The sequence below is a fragment of the Pistacia vera genome, unplaced genomic scaffold, assembly GCF_008641045.1.
Source record: "Pistacia vera cultivar Batoury unplaced genomic scaffold, PisVer_v2 Contig107, whole genome shotgun sequence".
Classification (NCBI taxonomy): Eukaryota; Viridiplantae; Streptophyta; class Magnoliopsida; order Sapindales; family Anacardiaceae; genus Pistacia; species Pistacia vera.
In genome coordinates, this window is record NW_022195104.1 from 276797 (window position 1) to 295953 (window position 19157).

At 33.4% G+C, this 19157-nt stretch overlaps 1 protein-coding gene across 1 annotated transcript; it reads left to right on the plus strand.

Annotated features, from left to right (window-relative positions):
• The first annotated feature begins 337 nt into the window (after positions 1–337).
• Positions 338–1596, plus strand: LOC116131832 (cytosolic sulfotransferase 12-like). Its single transcript, XM_031417500.1, has one exon. It carries the CDS (start codon positions 370–372, stop codon positions 1372–1374), a length of 1005 nt encoding a protein of 334 aa, XP_031273360.1. The 5' UTR covers positions 338–369; the 3' UTR covers positions 1375–1596.
• Positions 1597–19157: the final 17561 nt, after the last annotated feature.

A 19157-nucleotide genomic window follows, 5' to 3' on the forward strand; every position in this document is an offset into this window, starting at 1 on the left:
AGGTGGGAATATTTTTTTCTCTGTTTGCTTCTACAGTCGTCTTTATTAACCAGAAATTGAAAGATTCGCGTAAAAGATAGTTCTCTTTCTTATATGTATATCTTCTCCTTCTGTGATCCTTTCACCTAATTTGATTATTTATTTCTCCTTTATGGTGTTAGGTGGGAATATTGTTTCTCTATTTGCTTCTACAATCGTCTTTCTTAACCAGAAATTAAAAGATTCGTGTAAAGATATTGTGTGATGTATCATGAAATTTTAAATTTAACTATTGATAGTGGAGTATTAGTCATTATATTATATAAATGCAAGAAACTCTGCTGCCCAAAGAGGGGTTAAGATCACTACTACTAAGCATTTTCTGAAATCATGCCTACAGAGAACGTTGGAACTTCGACCGACGATCTTCCTAAATACTTGCAGGAACATTGCCTGACACAAGAATGCCACCACTTGTTATCTTCCCTTCCTTCCGAAACCGGTTGGGTTGCCGATCATCTCTATCAATACCAAGGTTTTTGGCACCACGTTAGGCAATTGCAAGGAGTTCTAACATGTCGGAATCACCTCCAAGCTCAAGATTCAGACATCCTCCTTGTCTCCACTCCTAAGGCGGGCACCACTTGGTTAAAGGCTATAATATTTGCCCTAGTCAACCGTTTGCGCTATGTTGATGATCCTCAACAACACCCTTTGCTCACAAACAACCCTCACGAGCTTGTCCCATTCTTGGAACTTCAACTATACGTTGATAATCAGGTTCCTGATCTCACCAACTTAGCCACTCCAAGGCTCTTTGCAACTCACCTTCCATTTGTCTTATTGCCTACATCTGTCAAGGACTCGGCCTGTAAAGTTGTTTATTTGTGTAGAAACCCTAAAGACACTTTTGTGTCACTTTGGCATTTTGCGAACAAGTTAAGACCTGCAGAAAAGGGTAAGAATTGTCTTGAAGAGATTTTCGATAGATTTTGCAGGGGAGTGAGCATATGTGGACCCTTTTGGGATCATGTTTTGGGCTACTGGAAGGCGAGCTTGGAATTTCCTGAAAGGGTAATGTTCTTGAAGTATGAGGACATGAAAGAAGAGCCAGAAGTTCATGTGAGGAGGTTGGCGGAGTTCTTGGGGTGCCCATTTTCGGCTGAAGAGGAGACAAAAGGTTTGGTGGATTCTATCTTGAAATTATGTAGTTTCGATCATTTGAGTAATTTGGAGGTAAACAGAAGCGGAAAAATGTCGTCGGGTGAAGAGTATAACTTCTTCTTTAGGAGAGGAGAAATTGGAGATTCAGAGAATCTTCTTACCTCTGAGATGATAGAACGGCTTGATCAAATTACGGAACAGAAGTGGCATGGATTTGGGTTAAAATTTTAATTTAACCAATTTAAATATTGTAATATTTACTATCATGCAGGCGTACATAGTCGTGGTTTTTGAGGCGTCCAGTGTTAATGTAAGTGTGCTACGTAAATTAAATAATGGCAAAGTAATACTAAGGTGCTGGGTAATAATTACCCGTTTAAGCCTTTGAATTACCTTCCAAACTTAATTATCTGCCCTTTAAATGAAAATTTTCAAATTTTAACTTTTATATATGAAGCGATGTATGTTTGTTTTGAAAGTGCATATCATGATATTCTCAATCATATAAAAATCACATGACCTCCAAGTTAATATCATGTAATATCAATTGGTTGAAAATAAAAATTGAGATGTATAATATATATTTTTAATTAATTATAGGAAAAAAAAAAAAAAGAACATCCTTTAGAGGAGAGTACAAGAATTCTGAATTTCTGATGCACTAATTTGATGTTGTAATTGACAGTCAATGGCGACAGTCTAGCGCCAACAGTTTCATTTTACATTTGTATCCTGCAGCTCAAGGCTGCAAACGCGAGCTCGGTTGTTCGTTCGATAACTATTTGATTTGACTCAATAACAAACTGTTCGTAAATAGTTCAATGTTTGTTTGATAATATGTTCGATTCGAGTTCGAACATAGGATGTTCGTTCGATTATATTCGCGAACATGATACGTTCAACTAATCAATCTGTTTACGAATAATCTGTTCTATTATTCTTTCGTTTATGTTCGAAAAAAATAGTATACATTATTATATATATTTATATTTTTTTTCATTTTTATATTATGTTTGATTTAGTTTGGATTAATTTTTTTAATGGTAATCAATAATAAAATATTGTCATGCTTTTGTTTTTCTTATATATATAATATGTTTGGATTTTTTTTTTTCAAATGTCATCAATAATCAAATATATAACTATATAACATTTTAATTAAAAAATAATATATTATTATGATACATACATAACTTAATAACATAATAACTTCATATTTTTTCAAATGTAATCAATAATTAAATATTATGAGATAGCATTTCAATTAATAAATAATAAATATAGTATAGTAAACTACTGAACATAACATATTGTATATTCAAGTGATGTATAGCGTGAAAAATTTAATAACATAATAGTTTAATTAAATATAGTATGGTAAATTGATGAACATAACATATTATATAATCAAGTGATATATAGTATGATAAATTTAATAACATAATAGCTTAATTAAACTTAAATTAATCACACATTTGTATTGATCATATATTACAATAGACCATCATACCACTATGAATTTATGGGTGTTAATACAAAATATATATGTAGACAGTAATGATAATATATATATATATATAAAATTTAATAACATATTAATCAATGATTGATATACTTATGATAATAATTTTGTATATACACAATTACACACACACACACACACACACACACACACACACACATATATAACAAATTAATCACACAGATGTATTGATTATATATTACAATAGACCCTCATGCCACTATGCCACTATGAATTTGTAGGTGTTGATATAAAATATATATACAGATAATAACGATAATATATATATATTAAGAGTATAATAGATAGATATATACTAAAACAAATTAATCACACTATGTATTGATCATATATTACAATAGACCCTCATTCACTATGAATTTATGAGTGTGATACAAAATATATAAGTAGACATAATATTTATAATAATTTATGTAATATAATATATAAACAATAATCTACATATTATGATCATTTATTATTAGCCTCATTCTACATGAATTTATGAGTGTTGATACAAATATATACGTAAAAATTTAAAATTTTAATAATTATGTAATGGTTATATATATATATATATAATATATATATACCCCAACCCAATTCCACATTTTCCCTTACCCAACCTAGCCCAAATTTTAAACAAAAATCCTAACCCAATCCCTATTTTTCCCTTACCCACCCAGTCCAAATTTTAAAACAAAATCCAAACATAATTCCACATTTTCCCTTACCCGGCCCAAATCCAAATCCAATTCCACATTATCCCTCTTGCAAATTGCACAACCTCACTCACAGTCCTAATTTTTTCTGCAATTTTGAGCTTCCTTAATGCCTCAACGCAACACACGCTAGCACCTCAGCACTCAACAGTTAGCTTTAGCCCCCATCAAATTGAGAAGGCCAGAGAATAATTTTATTTCAAAATCATTATCCTTCTTGCATTATCTCAGCTTCAATGAAAATGAAATCTATTTTGCATAAACAAATCGATGACAAGGAGTGAGAGGTCACGGCTGTTTTTACTGACATCCATGCTAAAAGAGAGAGGCAAACGATCTTGGCCACAACACAGGTTGCACTTTCTGCTTATGAAAATGTTGTTTCTAAAATTTGTTTAAGATTTATGCTGATGTTTGGTAGTGCCCGTGAATTTGTGTTTGTATCTGAATGTGATATATATTCTTAATGTTTCTACATATGCGCTATACATATTCACATTGTGGGCAAAGATTAGATTAGATTGTTAATCAAACGATCACAAACTTATCGTTTTGTTAATCGAACGAACTTGACCAACCATTTTGTGTTCATTCAAGTTCGAACATGATTTCGAACACCCATTGGTGCTTATCGAACAGTTTCGAATGGGGGTATTCGTTCGTGTTCGGTTTGTTTGCAAGCCTAAGCTCAACCAAGAACCCATTTTTTTTTTTTTTTTTAATGGCCAAGGATATGTGGGTCAGGTTACCACACCCTCAATTAATTTCTCAAAACTGATTATCAGCTAAGCAAGAGTTCCAATGACTGCTCTTATTAGCAATCAAAGATAGACTCAAACTCAAAACCTCTTAAGTAATACATTCAAAAGTCCTTACGAACCACTCAATCATCTAGCGGTAGTTAACTAAACTAAGAACCCATTGCATAATGCAATTTTAATTTTTTTTTTTTCTTTTTTGGTGACCAAGGGTGTCCGGCCCACTTGTGCACATCTCCACTAACCCCCAGCCCTAGAGTTGATAACCGATAAATCTCTTTAATGGTCACCCCTATAACAACCCAGATAGATTAACTCCTAAGTAATACACCTAGAATCATAGTTGACCGCTTTCATTTATTATTCAAAGAAAATCCCTTTAAAATTAGCCATATTCAATGGAACTTTCAGTAAATCCTACTTTCCTATCTTCCTCATAAAATGCCCAACTGCTAGAAGAGGAATGGGCGATATGCTTTGAACACTTAGATTTTTTTTTTTTTTTTTTTTTAACTTTCTTCCATTAAAACGATTTCATTATTATCATAATTTATTTTTGTTTGATTTTTTTTAATACCTTAAATTGGGCAACATTGATGATACGAGATATATTTAATTCAATGTTTTGTATAGGTTATTTAAAATCGATATTTTTTGTTGATTTGCTTATTTAATGGCGTATGTTTCAGGGTAGATTTATAACGGTAAACGACATGCTCCGACCCAAGTTTCGCAAATCTACAAGTTCCCCCCTGGTTTCATAAATTACATTCCCCCCTTAACTATGAAAATCCTTTAATATAACGGTGAATGTTAAATTGGTCATTTTCTAGGAGGAGAAAGAAGAGAGGATAAAAAAACTCTCTCAACTCTAATCTCTTCCTCTTCCGCTTTCCCCATCTTGTCGATGCCATCACCACCACCCACCTTTCTCCGATCCTTCCGACGATTGTCTGCCCAACCACTGGTTAGACTTGCCCAGCCTAGTTCTAGTTGTGATTGTCCATCTCCTCTCGCATTTCTCCATTTTTTCTCTTCACTACAACACAACTTTTGCCTTTCTAGTGAGTGCATTGCCCAGCCCATCAATTTATTCACCTCAACCAACACACCAAATCTTAAGCCGGTTACTATATAAATGACCATTTTTTTGGGTTGAAATGAAGAAAGTGAAGAGGAAAGGAGTGGGAGATTTTGGTTCTATTGTGCCAAAAATACACACTGATGTCAACACACCACCCATCAGAGTTCAACAACCACTTAAATAAGGGGTATTAGCTGTCAAAACCCCAAACCATCCAGAGATATTTTATATCAATCCTATCCCTTTTAAATAAGGATTAAGAGCGGTCTCCACGTGTCAAGACAACTTGCAAAAGCACTCATTACATTGACCTCAAAGGTGTATAAATGGGCACTCTCTCTTCGTGAACACGGCGTGGCTAGGCATGAGAGCTAGGCAAACATTTGAACTTTATTATTTTTTTATCTGTAAACAAAGCATTTTCCCATTTTTTGTATGCCTTCCATATAAGATCAAAAAAAAAAAAGAATAAAATAATGGTGGATGTAGGATTCGCTTTAAGCATCCGAACCACTATAAAAAATCTTTCTTTTCTATCTATTTATTATGTTTCTCTACAAATATATATAATCTTCCACCATAAACACTTCTACTTCTCTAGAATCATTCACGTATAATTCTAAGTCAACTTAACACTTTGCACGTGAGAGTCGTTGGTGTTCAAATCTAAACCACCTCCAGAGATTTTTATATTAATCCTATCCATTTTAAGATAAGGATTAAGAGTGTTCCCCACGTGTCAAGACAACTTGCAAAAGCCTCATTAATTGATCTCAAAGATGTATAAATGGTCACCTCTCTTCGTGAAAAACGGGCTGGCTGGGCATATGAGAGCTAGGCAACATTTGAGCTTTATTATTTTTTCTTTATAAACAAAGCATTTCTCATTTTTGTATGCCTTATAGGCAATATCAAAAAAAGAGTTAGAGAATAATAAAATAACAACGGTTGTAGGATTCGCTTTAAAGCATCCGAACCACTATAAAATCTCTCTTGTCTATCTATTATTTATGTTCTACAAACATATATATCTCAGCACCATAACACTTCTCATGATTATTCATGTGTAATTTCAAGTCAACTTAGCACTTTGCACGTAAGAGTCGTTGATGTCAAAATCCAACATCAATATATCAAAGAAAGAGAGTGAAAAGTTAGGTGGTGTGATAGTTTCCTTTACAAGTTTTATGGTTAATGCTGATTCAAGATTATGTTTTGTGATTTTTAGTGGAAAGAATTGAAGAGTTTGGTGAAGCTGTAAAGGGAAGAAGTCCATTTTGGTATTTATGGAAGGATGTTGGCTTTGGCTGCTCATGCCTGGCTGGGTTGAATTTCGAGATTATAGAGTAGATGTAGTTTTTTGTTTTTGATTTATGAAACACCTTTGGTTGAATGAGCTGAAATATTGTTCGCTTTTCCTGTTGATCCGGCACAGAATTCCCTCTAGTCACAGCCACATTCACCTCGCCAGCCTCCCCTCACAAAAACTCCTTCCATCTCTGAAAATGGTTTGGTCGTCGGTCGCCGCCGTCGCATCCGCATCTCTTCGCGTGATAGCTCCGTTTGGTTGATTTGAAGCCTCCGTTTGGAGTTCGATTTGTTGGGTTTTTTGTGTGTTTTGGAGTGATTTGATTTGTTGATTGGTTGTGGATTTTTTCTAGCTGTTGTCCCCAGCCGTTGGCTCTTGATTTTCATTGCTACTATCGTCGCTCACCACTGTTCGACGTATTGCAAGGTTGAAGAAAATGGTGTTATTGAAATGAATTTGAAAGTGTGATGGTTATTTTTCTAATTCTACTAATTTGGGGTTAAAAATATTTATTTATTTATTTATTAAGGCAGTTTGGTAATAGCACTGTGTATACTGTGGTTTGAACCAAAAAAATGATTGACAGTGTCGATTTGAGGGGGGAATATGGAATTTATGAAACCAGGGTGGAACTTGTAGATTCCCGAAACGTTGGGTGGAAGATGTCGTTTAGCTCTTTCATAACCATTTAACTAAACAAAAAGTTTTTTTTTTTTTTTTTTTTTTTTTTTAAAAGTATATTTAGAATGTTAAAATTTCCGAAAAATAATGTATAAGGGAGTGGGGTTTGGAGATATCAATAAAAAATGAGCCCACCCCAGTGGTGTTTTAATTTGGGGTGTGAGCTTTTTATGAACTGGATTTTTTTTAAGCAATTAGGGTAGCCCAGTTCATGAAGTGCAGTTAGACAGGTGAAAGCCCAATTCTTGACCCAAGATGGACAAGAGAATTTGGAAGATGATATGACAAAGGGAAAATGCAAAAAAGCATGAGATTGATAAATTGGAGTGCTTTTGTAAATATTATGGAGAGAAAAAATAAATGATACTCCAAACAAACACATGCTTCTTTAGTCTTAATTATCTCAATTTTCCTGCCGTACGTACTCCCATTCCCATTTATGCATATGTTTTTTTGTTTGAAATATTCAAGGTATCAATCATTTTGGGTTAATCTTTCGAGAATTATGACCAACAATGCAAACATGTTTGCTCTGAACATCATTTTTATCCATCCATTTCTCACACCCAACCACAAATTTTATTCTTTGAATATTATTTCATACATTTTTTTTCTCTATCAATAGTTGTGTATATGATGACAGGCAGTGAATTAACATGTTTTTTATGTTGTTTAAATAATTTTCACGTTGAAATTAATTAATTTTGTGATTATTTATAGAAACAAAGCATGTGGGGATTGATAAGAGTGAGTAGTGAAAATAGTTGTCGAGTTTGATGATGAGTTTTTCATTCAATGATGATCGATTGACGGACTTATTATTATATAAAATACGCCTCCATTTCCATAGAATTTATTAAAAATAAAGTTTTGTTTAAAATTCAAATGGAGGTCATGAAAATTAGTGAGAGCAGAGCATGTTTGAAGGGGGTAGAATCTAGGTGGTGAAGAGGGTGGAAGGAATCTTGAAAGAATCTGAATAAAAGATATGCAAAATTTCTTGGAAATTAACGTAACATAAATCAGCCGTCAAATAAAACGTCTTTCAAGATCCGATTTTCGCGCCCATGCCTCTAAGCTTGGCAGCTGTCACCACACCCACTTGCATATGTCTGAAGTGTTTTTATACCTATAAGTATACCCCCAGCCTAGCCGCAGCCCGTAGTATCTATCGCTCCAGTCTGTGTCGAAGGATATCGGATCTCATCTCATCACTAGGACGTAGGGACCACTACAGCGGGGACATTACATTACATAACATAACCTCTCCTTTTGTTGCCGTTTCATTTATTAGGTGGGCGCGTTTTAGTTTCCAAACTCTAAAGTGGACCACCTTCCTTCTGGGCTAACCTAAGCTAACCCAACCCATTTTCCAATTTTTATGTCACTCTTTTCTTCAATCTGTCATTGTAATTGTGTTCCGTACCTTTCTAATTTAAATGTGACTTAAAAAACGTTGACCAACAATGTTTCATATCCTAACTCATTATACCCATTTTACTTTTTGATTTTGTTTTTCAACACCACATTTATACACATTATTTTTATTTTTATTTACTAAAATGATTTTTATGAATATATATTAATTTTTTAATCAGTATAATGAATAATATGTCTTTTTTTAAATGAAATAATGTTTTCTTCCAATTGCTCTCAACTAGAAATAAACAATTAACAAGAATTTTAAAAAAAGGGACCATTTGCGAACGTCAAAATCACACCCCATATGCGCTTTTTAGCTTTTTTCCTGACGTGGAGAATGTGCTGCGACGAATCAAAATGACTCTCCGTGTGGTTGAAGAGACTAATTATTACATTAAAAAAAAAAAAGAATATTATGACCCAGCACGTGTTACGTGCGTGACTGCCATGCTGGCTCCACATGTAAATCTGCTCACGGGTCTGCCTCTTGTCACGTGCACCTTTCCTCGTCCCCATAAATATATATATATTTTTTAATAATCAACTACCTCGCTGTATGTGTAGTGTAGTATTTATCAGTCTAATCTGATTTGACTGTTGACCCAAGGTTTTACTTGATTATGGTTAAATCTTAATTAATTAGTATTACTAACCATACTTGGAAGACGGTTAGAACGGTTGTTAGTAGTTAATTAGCAGTGGCCTGTGTCACGAGATGATCATTATTAAGGCAATGTTACCGACCATGTGATGTAGCTTGAATATTTTATATTTTAATCATATATTTGGAAAAATTCGTTTATATAATCAACTTTCTATAAGATATTCAATATAACCAAAATGTTATACTGGGTTAAACATGTTTTGACGTGGCATAGTTATAACCGATTACCATAAAGCTTTATACTTGCATCTTTAAATTGAAGTTCTAAAATAGATGGTTTGGATTTTGATTCTTTTGAGATTTAATTAAGTATAAAAACTTTCTTGAGATTTTAGTAATAACAAAATCTTTTGCCGTTAATTAGTTGTTAGATTCATAACGTGTGAGTTAATAAATATTTACTTAATTAGCTCTTTGCTGTTTTATTTTAACACAAAAAAAAATTAATAATTATAGAGATTTTTGTAATTTCTCTACTAGGGGTTTTTTGTTTATTTAATTATACCTAAGGAGATTATAATTATTAACCCTTAAAATATATAAAAAAAGAATTTGATGTTTCAATATCCAATAATGTTTTTGCAATATATATATTCTAAAAATTAATGATAACAACCCCAGACATGTGTTTAGTTTAATATTTATACAAGAGCAAAACAATCAATGATTTCTCAGTAAAAAGTTTGAGTTTATTTTTTTTACACAAAACTCCAAAATATCAAAATGGTGCTTTGGATACAATTTGCAAGGGCAGTAGTAGATGTTTGGGCACTAGTAAGCAAATGTACAATAATTGCTGACAAAAAATGGCTGATTAGGAGGGTTGAATGGATGGGATGCCCAATTGGCCATATATATAAAACGATGAAAGGAAATTCGATGGTGGCATTGTCAAATCAAGCCCATGGTGAGACAAATTCCGGGACTTTAGTATTGTGTAATTGCAAATTGCATATGAGTTGGTATATTTATATAGCCATAGCGTGTTTGGCTTTACCTCAATGGGGCGTCGCGTAGACTTAGCACCACCGCCGTGAATATTTATGGATCACTCTTGATAGGTGGAAGACACTAATTTCAAACCTACCTAATTCCAACATCAATGGAGAATTCTTGGAGCAAATTTTTGTGAACGGGGATGCACCAATTGTTGTTTACGAGGTGAGTTTGTTTGTTTTTTAGTGATTAAATTGATAATTATATTTGTAGTCAAAAGACGATGAGTAATATAGAGAACATGATGAATGAAGAATGCAGAGACATGGGGAGAACACTAAAAGACATGAGACCGGCAACTCCCCTCAAGACACGCGTGTATGCGCCCACACAACAATAACTAAAATTCAATATGCCTGCTAACTTAACCATGTGGTGGCATTAATATCCAAAATCAATTATCATTATTATAATTATTATTTCTTAATAATTATCCTCTGCTCGCGCTGCCTCATGAGTCATGTCCTGCTCATCTAATTTAATTATTTTAAGGGATAGCGACATTTTCTCACCCAAGGTTCAGCAAAATGACCTTTTTCATCTGTCGAGATTCAAAATGGCACTTTTTCAATCTTTGTCTAGTTTTATTATATTTTTTCTTAATATTTGATTAAAAAGAAGAAAATACCTTTAATTATTTCATTTTATAAATTTTTTATTATTTTTTAATTAGCTAAAAAGTTAGATATTAAAAAAAAAAATAAAAAAATAAACCCCAACTAAAAAGTTAGAAATAATGTTATGAAATTGTTCAAAGTTAAATGACTTTAATATTTATTTATTTATAATGTCATCAATATCTCATCACTATTATTTAATAATTTACTAAATTTATAATGTTTTTCATAATATAATGTTTTTCATTTTTACTAATTAACATATAAAATCTTAATAAATTATGAAAGAGCAGCCAAAAAGCTATTAAGAAATAAACTATTTAGGGGCCGTTTGGATCGGGGTAAATAAGATAAGGAGGATAATCTTTGTTTATTTTGCAAGATTTCTGTGTTTGGTTTGTAAGTAATAAAATATTACGGTAATCTTTTATTGCAAACAATGTTTACTGTTAGTGATATGAGGGATAATCTTATTACCTTGTTAGGGAGTGTAATTAAAACATTACTAGGGTAATATGATTTTTCTACTCATTTTTCCCTTAATTAAAAATCATTTCAGACACAATTGCCCTCAAATGTCTATCAAATAACAATTACCCAGCCCCTCTACATTTGAGAAATTAGCTAAAACACCCTAGTCACAAAAAGTTTAAAAGTTAACAAAATATCCCTAGTCACCCAAGACCACTGCCAGCTGTGACTCACCACTACCAGTCGTCGACGTTAGTCGTCATAATGGTGCACGACCGGTAGAATTTGACTGGTTGTGTGTCGATAAGGTCTTTTCTGGCCATGGATCCGTTTCACGACCAAAGATGTGGTTGTGAAACGACCAAAGATCTGGCCTTTTCATGGCCACATCTTTGGCCATGAAATGGCCATGGATTTAGCCATTTTCTGGCCATGGATTTGTCATCCATGACCATTTTTGGCTTCGCCGGCCATAGACGGCCAGTCGTGCGCCATTCTGTCGACTTTCGGCAATGGCCGGCGGTGGTGGCTGGTTGCCAACAGTGGCTTGGGGGTGGTGGGGGTAATTTTGCTACAAATTAAAGTTTTATATGACTAGGGTGTTTTAGCAAAATTTCAAATGTAGGAGGTTAAAAGAAATTATTCAAAAAATAATAATAAAAAATACTATTATATTAATATTTAAAAAGGAGGGCAATTTAGTAATCTATATAACATATCCACCCATTTATCCTCTCAACCAAACATATTATTTATCAATTTATTCGAACCAACCAAACACATTTTTTAAACTTTCTAGTAATCTTCAAGGTGATTTTTCTTTCTGTTAATATAATATACCCTCATAATAAAACATTATATGATACAAACGCCTTTTTAAGGGCATTTTTGTCTTTTCAATTAAATATTAACAAAAAATACTAATAGAACCTGACGAAGAGTTGGAAAGTGTCATTTTGAAACTTGACAGGTGGGAAAGTGTAGTTTTGCCAAACCTTGGGTGGGAAAATGTTGTTCTCCCTTATTTTAATTGAAAAACCCTAGCCGCCAGAAATTGTAACTGGACATGGTATGGGATTAGATGCCGTTGATAGAGGTAGACTTTGTATGCTTGTCGCCTTCTTTCATCCATTTCATTCAAACCGCCCACATTATAAATTATCACACAAATCTGTAACCATTTCTAATCACAAACAGCCAAAACATTGTACATTTTTATATATATTTTTATCTTATATATATAACCTTAAATAATATATTGTTCAGGATAATTCTTGTATTTACCATAAAAACACATTTGGTTTAAAACTAAATTTAGGTCTATTTATTCATACATTTATAGTACGTCATCCATTATGTTCCACACATATTGGTTTATTAATGTACATACATTATTGGACAAAATTGATTGTAACATTTCTCATAAACATAACTGAACTTAATTTGAAAGCCCAATTCTTGACCCAAGATGGACAAGAGAATTGGAAGATGATGACAAAGGGAAAATGCAAAAAAGCATGAGATTGATAATTGGAGTGCTTTTGTAAATATTAGGAGAGAAAAATAAATGATACTCCAAACAACACATGCTTTTTAGTCTTAATTATCTCAATTTTCCTGCGTAAGTACTCCCATTCCCATTTATGCATGTTTTTTTGTTTGAAATATTCAAGGTATCAATCATTTTGGGTTAATCTTTCGAGAATTATGACCAACAATGCAAACAGTTTGCTTGAACATCATTTTTATCCATCCATTTCTCACACCCAACCACAAATTTTATTCTTTGAATATTATTTCATACATTTTTTTCTCTATCAAAGTTGTGTATATGATGACAGGCAGTGAATTAACATGTTTTTTATGTTGTTTAAATAATTTTCACGTTGAAATTAATTAATTTTGTGATTATTTATAGAAACAAAGCATGTGGGGATATGTAAGAGTGAGTAGTGAATAGTTGTCGAGTTTGATGATGAGTTTTTCATTCAATGATGATCGATTTGCGGGCTTATTATTATATAAAATACGCCATAGAATTTATTAAAATAAAAAGTTTTGTTTAAAATTCAAATGGAGGTCATGAAAATTAGTGAGAGACGAGCATGTTGAAGGGGGTAGAATCTAGGTGTGAAGAGGGTGGAAGGAATCTTGAGGAATCTGAATAAAAGATATGCAAAATTTCTTGGAAATCGTAACATAAATCAGCCGTAAATAAAACGTCTTTCAAGATCCGATTTTGCGCGCCATGCCTCTAAGCTTGGCAGCTGTCACCACACCCACTTGCATATGTCTGAAGTGTTTTTTACCTTAAGTATACCCCAGCTAGCCGCAGCCCGTAGTATCTATCGCTCCATCTGTGTCGAAGGATATCGGATCTCATCTCATCACTAGGACGTAGGGACCACTACAGCGGGGACATACATTACATAACATAACCTCTCCTTTGTTGCGTTCATTTATTAGGTGGGCGCGTTTTAGTTCCAAACTCTAAAGTGGACCACCTTCTTCTGGGCTAACCTAAGCTAACCCAACCATTTTCCAATTTTATGTCACTCTTTTTTCTTTTTCTCAATCTGTCATTGTAATTGTGTTCCGTACCTTTCTAATTTAAATGTAACTTAAAACTTGACAAAAATGTTTGATATCCTAACTCATTATACCATTTTACTTTTTGATTTGTTTTTCAACACCACATTTATACACATTATTTTATTTTATTTACTAAAATGATTTTTATGAATATATATTAATTTTTAATCAGTATAATGAATAATATGTCTTTTTTAAATGAAATAATGTTTTCTTCCAATTGTCTCAACTAGAATAAACAATTAACAAGAATTTTAAAAAAAAGGACCATTTGCGAACGTCAAAATCACACCCCATATGCGCTTTTTAGCTTTTTTCTGACGTGGAGAATGTGCTGCGACGAATCAAAATGACTCTCCGTGTGGTGAAGAGACTAATATTACATTTAAAAAAAAAAAGAATATTATGACCCAGCACGTGTTACGTGCGTGATGCCATGCTGGCCCATGTAAATCTGCTCACGGGTCTGCCTCTTGTCACGTGCACCTTTCTCGTCCCATAAATATATATATATTTTTTTATAATCAACTACCTCGCTGTATGTGTAGTGTAGTATTATCAGTCTAATCTGATTTGACTGTTGACCCAAGGTTTTATTGATTATGGTTAAATCTTAATTAATTTATTAATAACCATACTTGGAAGACGGTTAGAACGGTGTTAGTAGTAATTAGCAGTGGCCTGTGTCACGAGATGATCATTATTAAGGCAATGTTACCGACCTGTGATGTAGCTGAATATTTTATATTTAATCATATATTTGGAAAAATTCGTTTATATAATCAACTTTATAAGATATTCAATATAACCAAAATGTTATACTGGGTTAAACATGTTTTGACGTGGCATAGTTATAACCGATTACCATAAGGCTTATTAAGTGCATCTTTAAATTGAGTTCTAAATAGTGGTTTGATTTTGATTTCTTTGAGATTTAATTAAGTAATAAAAAATTTCTTGAGATTTTAGTAATAACAAAAATCTTTTGCCGTTAATTAGTTGTTAGATTATAACGTAGTGAGTTAATAAATATTTACTTAATTAGCTCTTTGCTGTATTTATTAACACAAAAAAAAAATTAATAATTATAGAGATTTTTGTAATTTCTCTACAGTAGGGGTTTTTTGTTATTTAATTATACTAAGGGAGATATAATTATTAACCCTTAAAAATATATAAAAAAAGAATTTGATGTTTCAATATCCAATAATGTGTTTGGCATATATATATTCTAAAAATTAATGATAACAACAAAAACATGTGTTTAGTTCATATTTAAACAAGAGTAAAACAATCAATCATTTCTTAGTAAAAAGTTTGAGTTTACTTTTTTTTATACAAAACTCCAAAATATCAAAATGGTGTTTTGGATACAATTTGAGGGCAGTAGTAGATGTTTGGGAACTAGTAAGCATGTACAATAATTGCTGACAAAAATGGCTGATTAGGAGGGTTGAATGGATGGGATGCCCAATTGGCCATATATATAAAACGATGAAGGAAATTCGATGGTGGCATTGTCAAATCAGCCCATGGTGAGACAAATTCCGGACTTTAGTATTGTGTACTTGCAAATTGCAAATGAGTTGGTATATTTATATAGCCATAGCGTGTTTGGCTTTACTCCAATGGCGGTCGCGTAGAACTTAGCACCACCGACCTCAACTCTAATCTCTTCCTCTTCCGCTTTCCCTCATCTTTGTCGATGCCATCACCACCACCCACTGTTTTCCGGTCCTTTTCGATGATTCTGTCTGCCCAGCCACTAGTTAGACTTGCCCAGCCTATTTCTAGTTGTGATTGTCCATCTCCCTCTCGCATTTCTCCATTTTTTCTTCTTCACTACACAACTTTTGCCTTTCTAGTGAGTGCAGCGCCCAACCACTCGATTTATTCACCTCAACCAACACACCAAATCTTTAAGCCGGTTTACTAATAGTAATGACCATTTTTTTGGGTTGAAATTGAAGAAAGTGAAGAGGAAAGGAGGTGGGAGATTTTGGTATCTATTGTGCCAAAAATACACGCTGATGTCAACACCACCAATCAGAGTTCAACAAGCACTTAAAGATAAGGGGTATTAGCTGTCAAAACCCCAAACCACCTCCAAGAGATATTTTATATCAATCCTATCCCATTTTAAGATAAGGATTAAGAGCGGTCTCCACGTGTCAAGACAACTTGCAAAAGCACTCATTACATTGACCTCAAAGGTGTATAAATGGGCACATCTCTTCGTGAAAAACGGGCTGGCTAGGCATATGAGAGCTAGGCAAACATTTGAACTTTATTATTTTTTTATCTGTAAACAAAGCATTTTCCCATTTTTGTATGCCTTACAGATAATATCAGAAAAAAAGTAAGAGAATAATAAAATAATGGTGGATGTAGGATTCGCTTTAAGCATCCGAACCACTATAAAAATCTTTCTTTTCTATCTATTATTTATGTTTCTACAAATATATATAATCTCATCACCATAAACACTTCTACTTCTCATGAATCATTCACGTATAATTTCTAAGTCAACTTAACACTTTGCACGTGAGAGTCGTTGGTGTCAAAATCTAAACCACCTCCAAGAGATTTTTATATTAATCCTATCCCATTTTAAGATAAGGATTAAGAGTGGTCCCCACGTGTCAAGACAACTTGCAAAAGCACTCATTAATTGATCTCAAAGATGTATAAATGGGCACCTCTCTTCGTGAAAAACGGGCTGGCTGGGCATATGAGAGCTAGGCAAACATTTGAGCTTTATTATTTTTTCTTTATAAACAAAGCATTTCTACATTTTTGTATGCCTTATAGGCAATATCAAAAAAAGAGTTAGAGAATAATAAAATAACAACGGATGTAGGATTCGCTTTAAGCATCCGAACCACTATAAAAATCTCTCTTGTCTATCTATTATTTATGTTTCTACAAACATATATAATCTCAGCACCATAAACACTTCTCATGAATTATTCATGTGTAATTTCTAAGTCAACTTAGCACTTTGCACGTAAGAGTCGTTGATGTCAAAATCCAACATCAATAGTATCAAAGAAAGAGAGTGAAAAGTTAGGTGGGTGTGATAGTTTCCTTTACAAGTTTTATAGGTTAATGCTGATTCAAGATTATGTTTTGTGATTTTTAGTGGAAAGAATTGAAGGAGTTTGGTGAAGCTGTAAAGGGAAGAAGTCACAGTTTGGTATTTATGGAAGGATGTTGGCTTTGGCTGCTCATGCCTTGGCTGGGTTGAATTTCGAGATTATAGAAGTAGATGTAGTTTTTTGTTTTTGAATTTATGAAACACCTTTGGTTGAAATGAGCTGAAATATTGTTCGCCATTTTCCTGTTGATTCCGGCAACAGAATTCCCTCTAGTCACAGCCATTCACCTCGCCAGCCTCCCCTCACAAAAACTCCTTCCATCTCTGAAAATGGTTTGGTCGTCGGTCGCCGTCCGTCGCATCCGCATCTCTTCGCGTGATAGCTCCGTTTGGGTTGATTTGAAGCCTCCGTTTGGAGTTCGATTTGTTGGGTTTTTGTTGTGTTTTGGAGTGAATTTGATTTGTTGATTGGTTGTGGATTTTTTCTAGCTGTTGTCCCAGCCGTTGGCTCTTGATTTTCATTGCTACTATCGTCGCTCACCACTGTTCGACGTATTGCATAGGTTGAAGAAAATGGTGTTATTGAAATGAATTTGAAAGTGTGATGGTTATTTTTCTAATTCTACTAATTTGGGGTTAAAAAATAATTTATTTATTTATTTATTAAGGGCAGTTTGGTAATAGCACTGTGTATATTGTGTTTGAACAAAAAAAAATGATTGACAGTGTTGATTTGAGGGTGGGAATATGGAATTTATGAAACCAGGGGTGGGAACTTGTAGATTCCCGAAACGTTGGGTGGGAAGATGTCGTTTACTCATTTTATAACCATTTAACATGAATGAAAAATTTGTTTTTTTTTTTTTTAAAAAAAAAGTATATTTAGAATGTTAAAATTTCCGAAAAATAATGTATAAGGGAGTGGGGTTTGGAGATATCAATAAAAAATGAGCCCACCCCAGTGGTGTTTTAATTTGGGGTGTGAGCTTTTTATGAACTGGATTTTTTTTAAGCAATTAGGGTAGCCCAGTTCATGAAGTGCATTTAGACAGGTGAAAGCCCAATTCTTGACCCAAGATGGACAAGAGAATTTGGAAGATGATATGACAAAGGGAAAATGCAAAAAAGCATGAGAGTGATAAATTGGAGTGTTTTTGTAAATATTATGGAGAGAACAAATAAATGATACTCCAAACAAACACAAATTTCCTGCCGTACGTACTCCCATTCCCATTTATGCATGTGTTCTTTTGTTTGAAATATTCAAGGTATCAATCATTTTGGGTTAATCTTTCGAGAATTATGACCAACAATGCAAACATGTTTGCTCTGAACATCATTTTTATCCATCCATTTCTCACACCCAACCACAAATTTTATTCTTTGAATATTATTTCATACATTTTTTTTCTCTATCAATAGTTGTGTATATGATGACAGGCAGTGAATTAACATGTTTTTTATGTTGTTTAAATAATTTTCACGTTGAAATTAATTAATTTTGTGATTATTTATAGAAACAAAGCATGTGGGGATTGATAAGAGTGAGTAGTGAAAATAGTTGTCGAGTTTGATGATGAGTTTTTCATTCAATGATGATCGATTTGCGGGCTTATTATTATATAAAATACGCCATAGAATTTATTAAAAATAAAGTTTTGTTTAAAATTCAAATGGAGGTCATGAAAATTAGTGAGAGCAGAGCATGTTTGAAGGGGGTAGAATCTAGGTGGTGAAGAGGGTGGAAGGAATCTTGAAGGAATCTGAATAAAAGATATGCAAAATTTCTTGGAAATTAACGTAACATAAATCAGCCGTCAAATAAAACGTCTTTCAAGATCCGATTTTCGCGCCCATGCCTCTAAGCTTGGCAGCTGTCACCACACCCACTTGCATATGTCTGAAGTGTTTTTATACCTATAAGTATACCCCCAGCCTAGCCGCAGCCCGTAGTATCTATCGCTCCAGTCTGTGTCGAAGGATATCGGATCTCATCTCATCACTAGGACGTAGGGACCACTACAGCGGGGACATTACATTACATAACATAACCTCTCCTTTTGTTGCCGTTTCATTTAT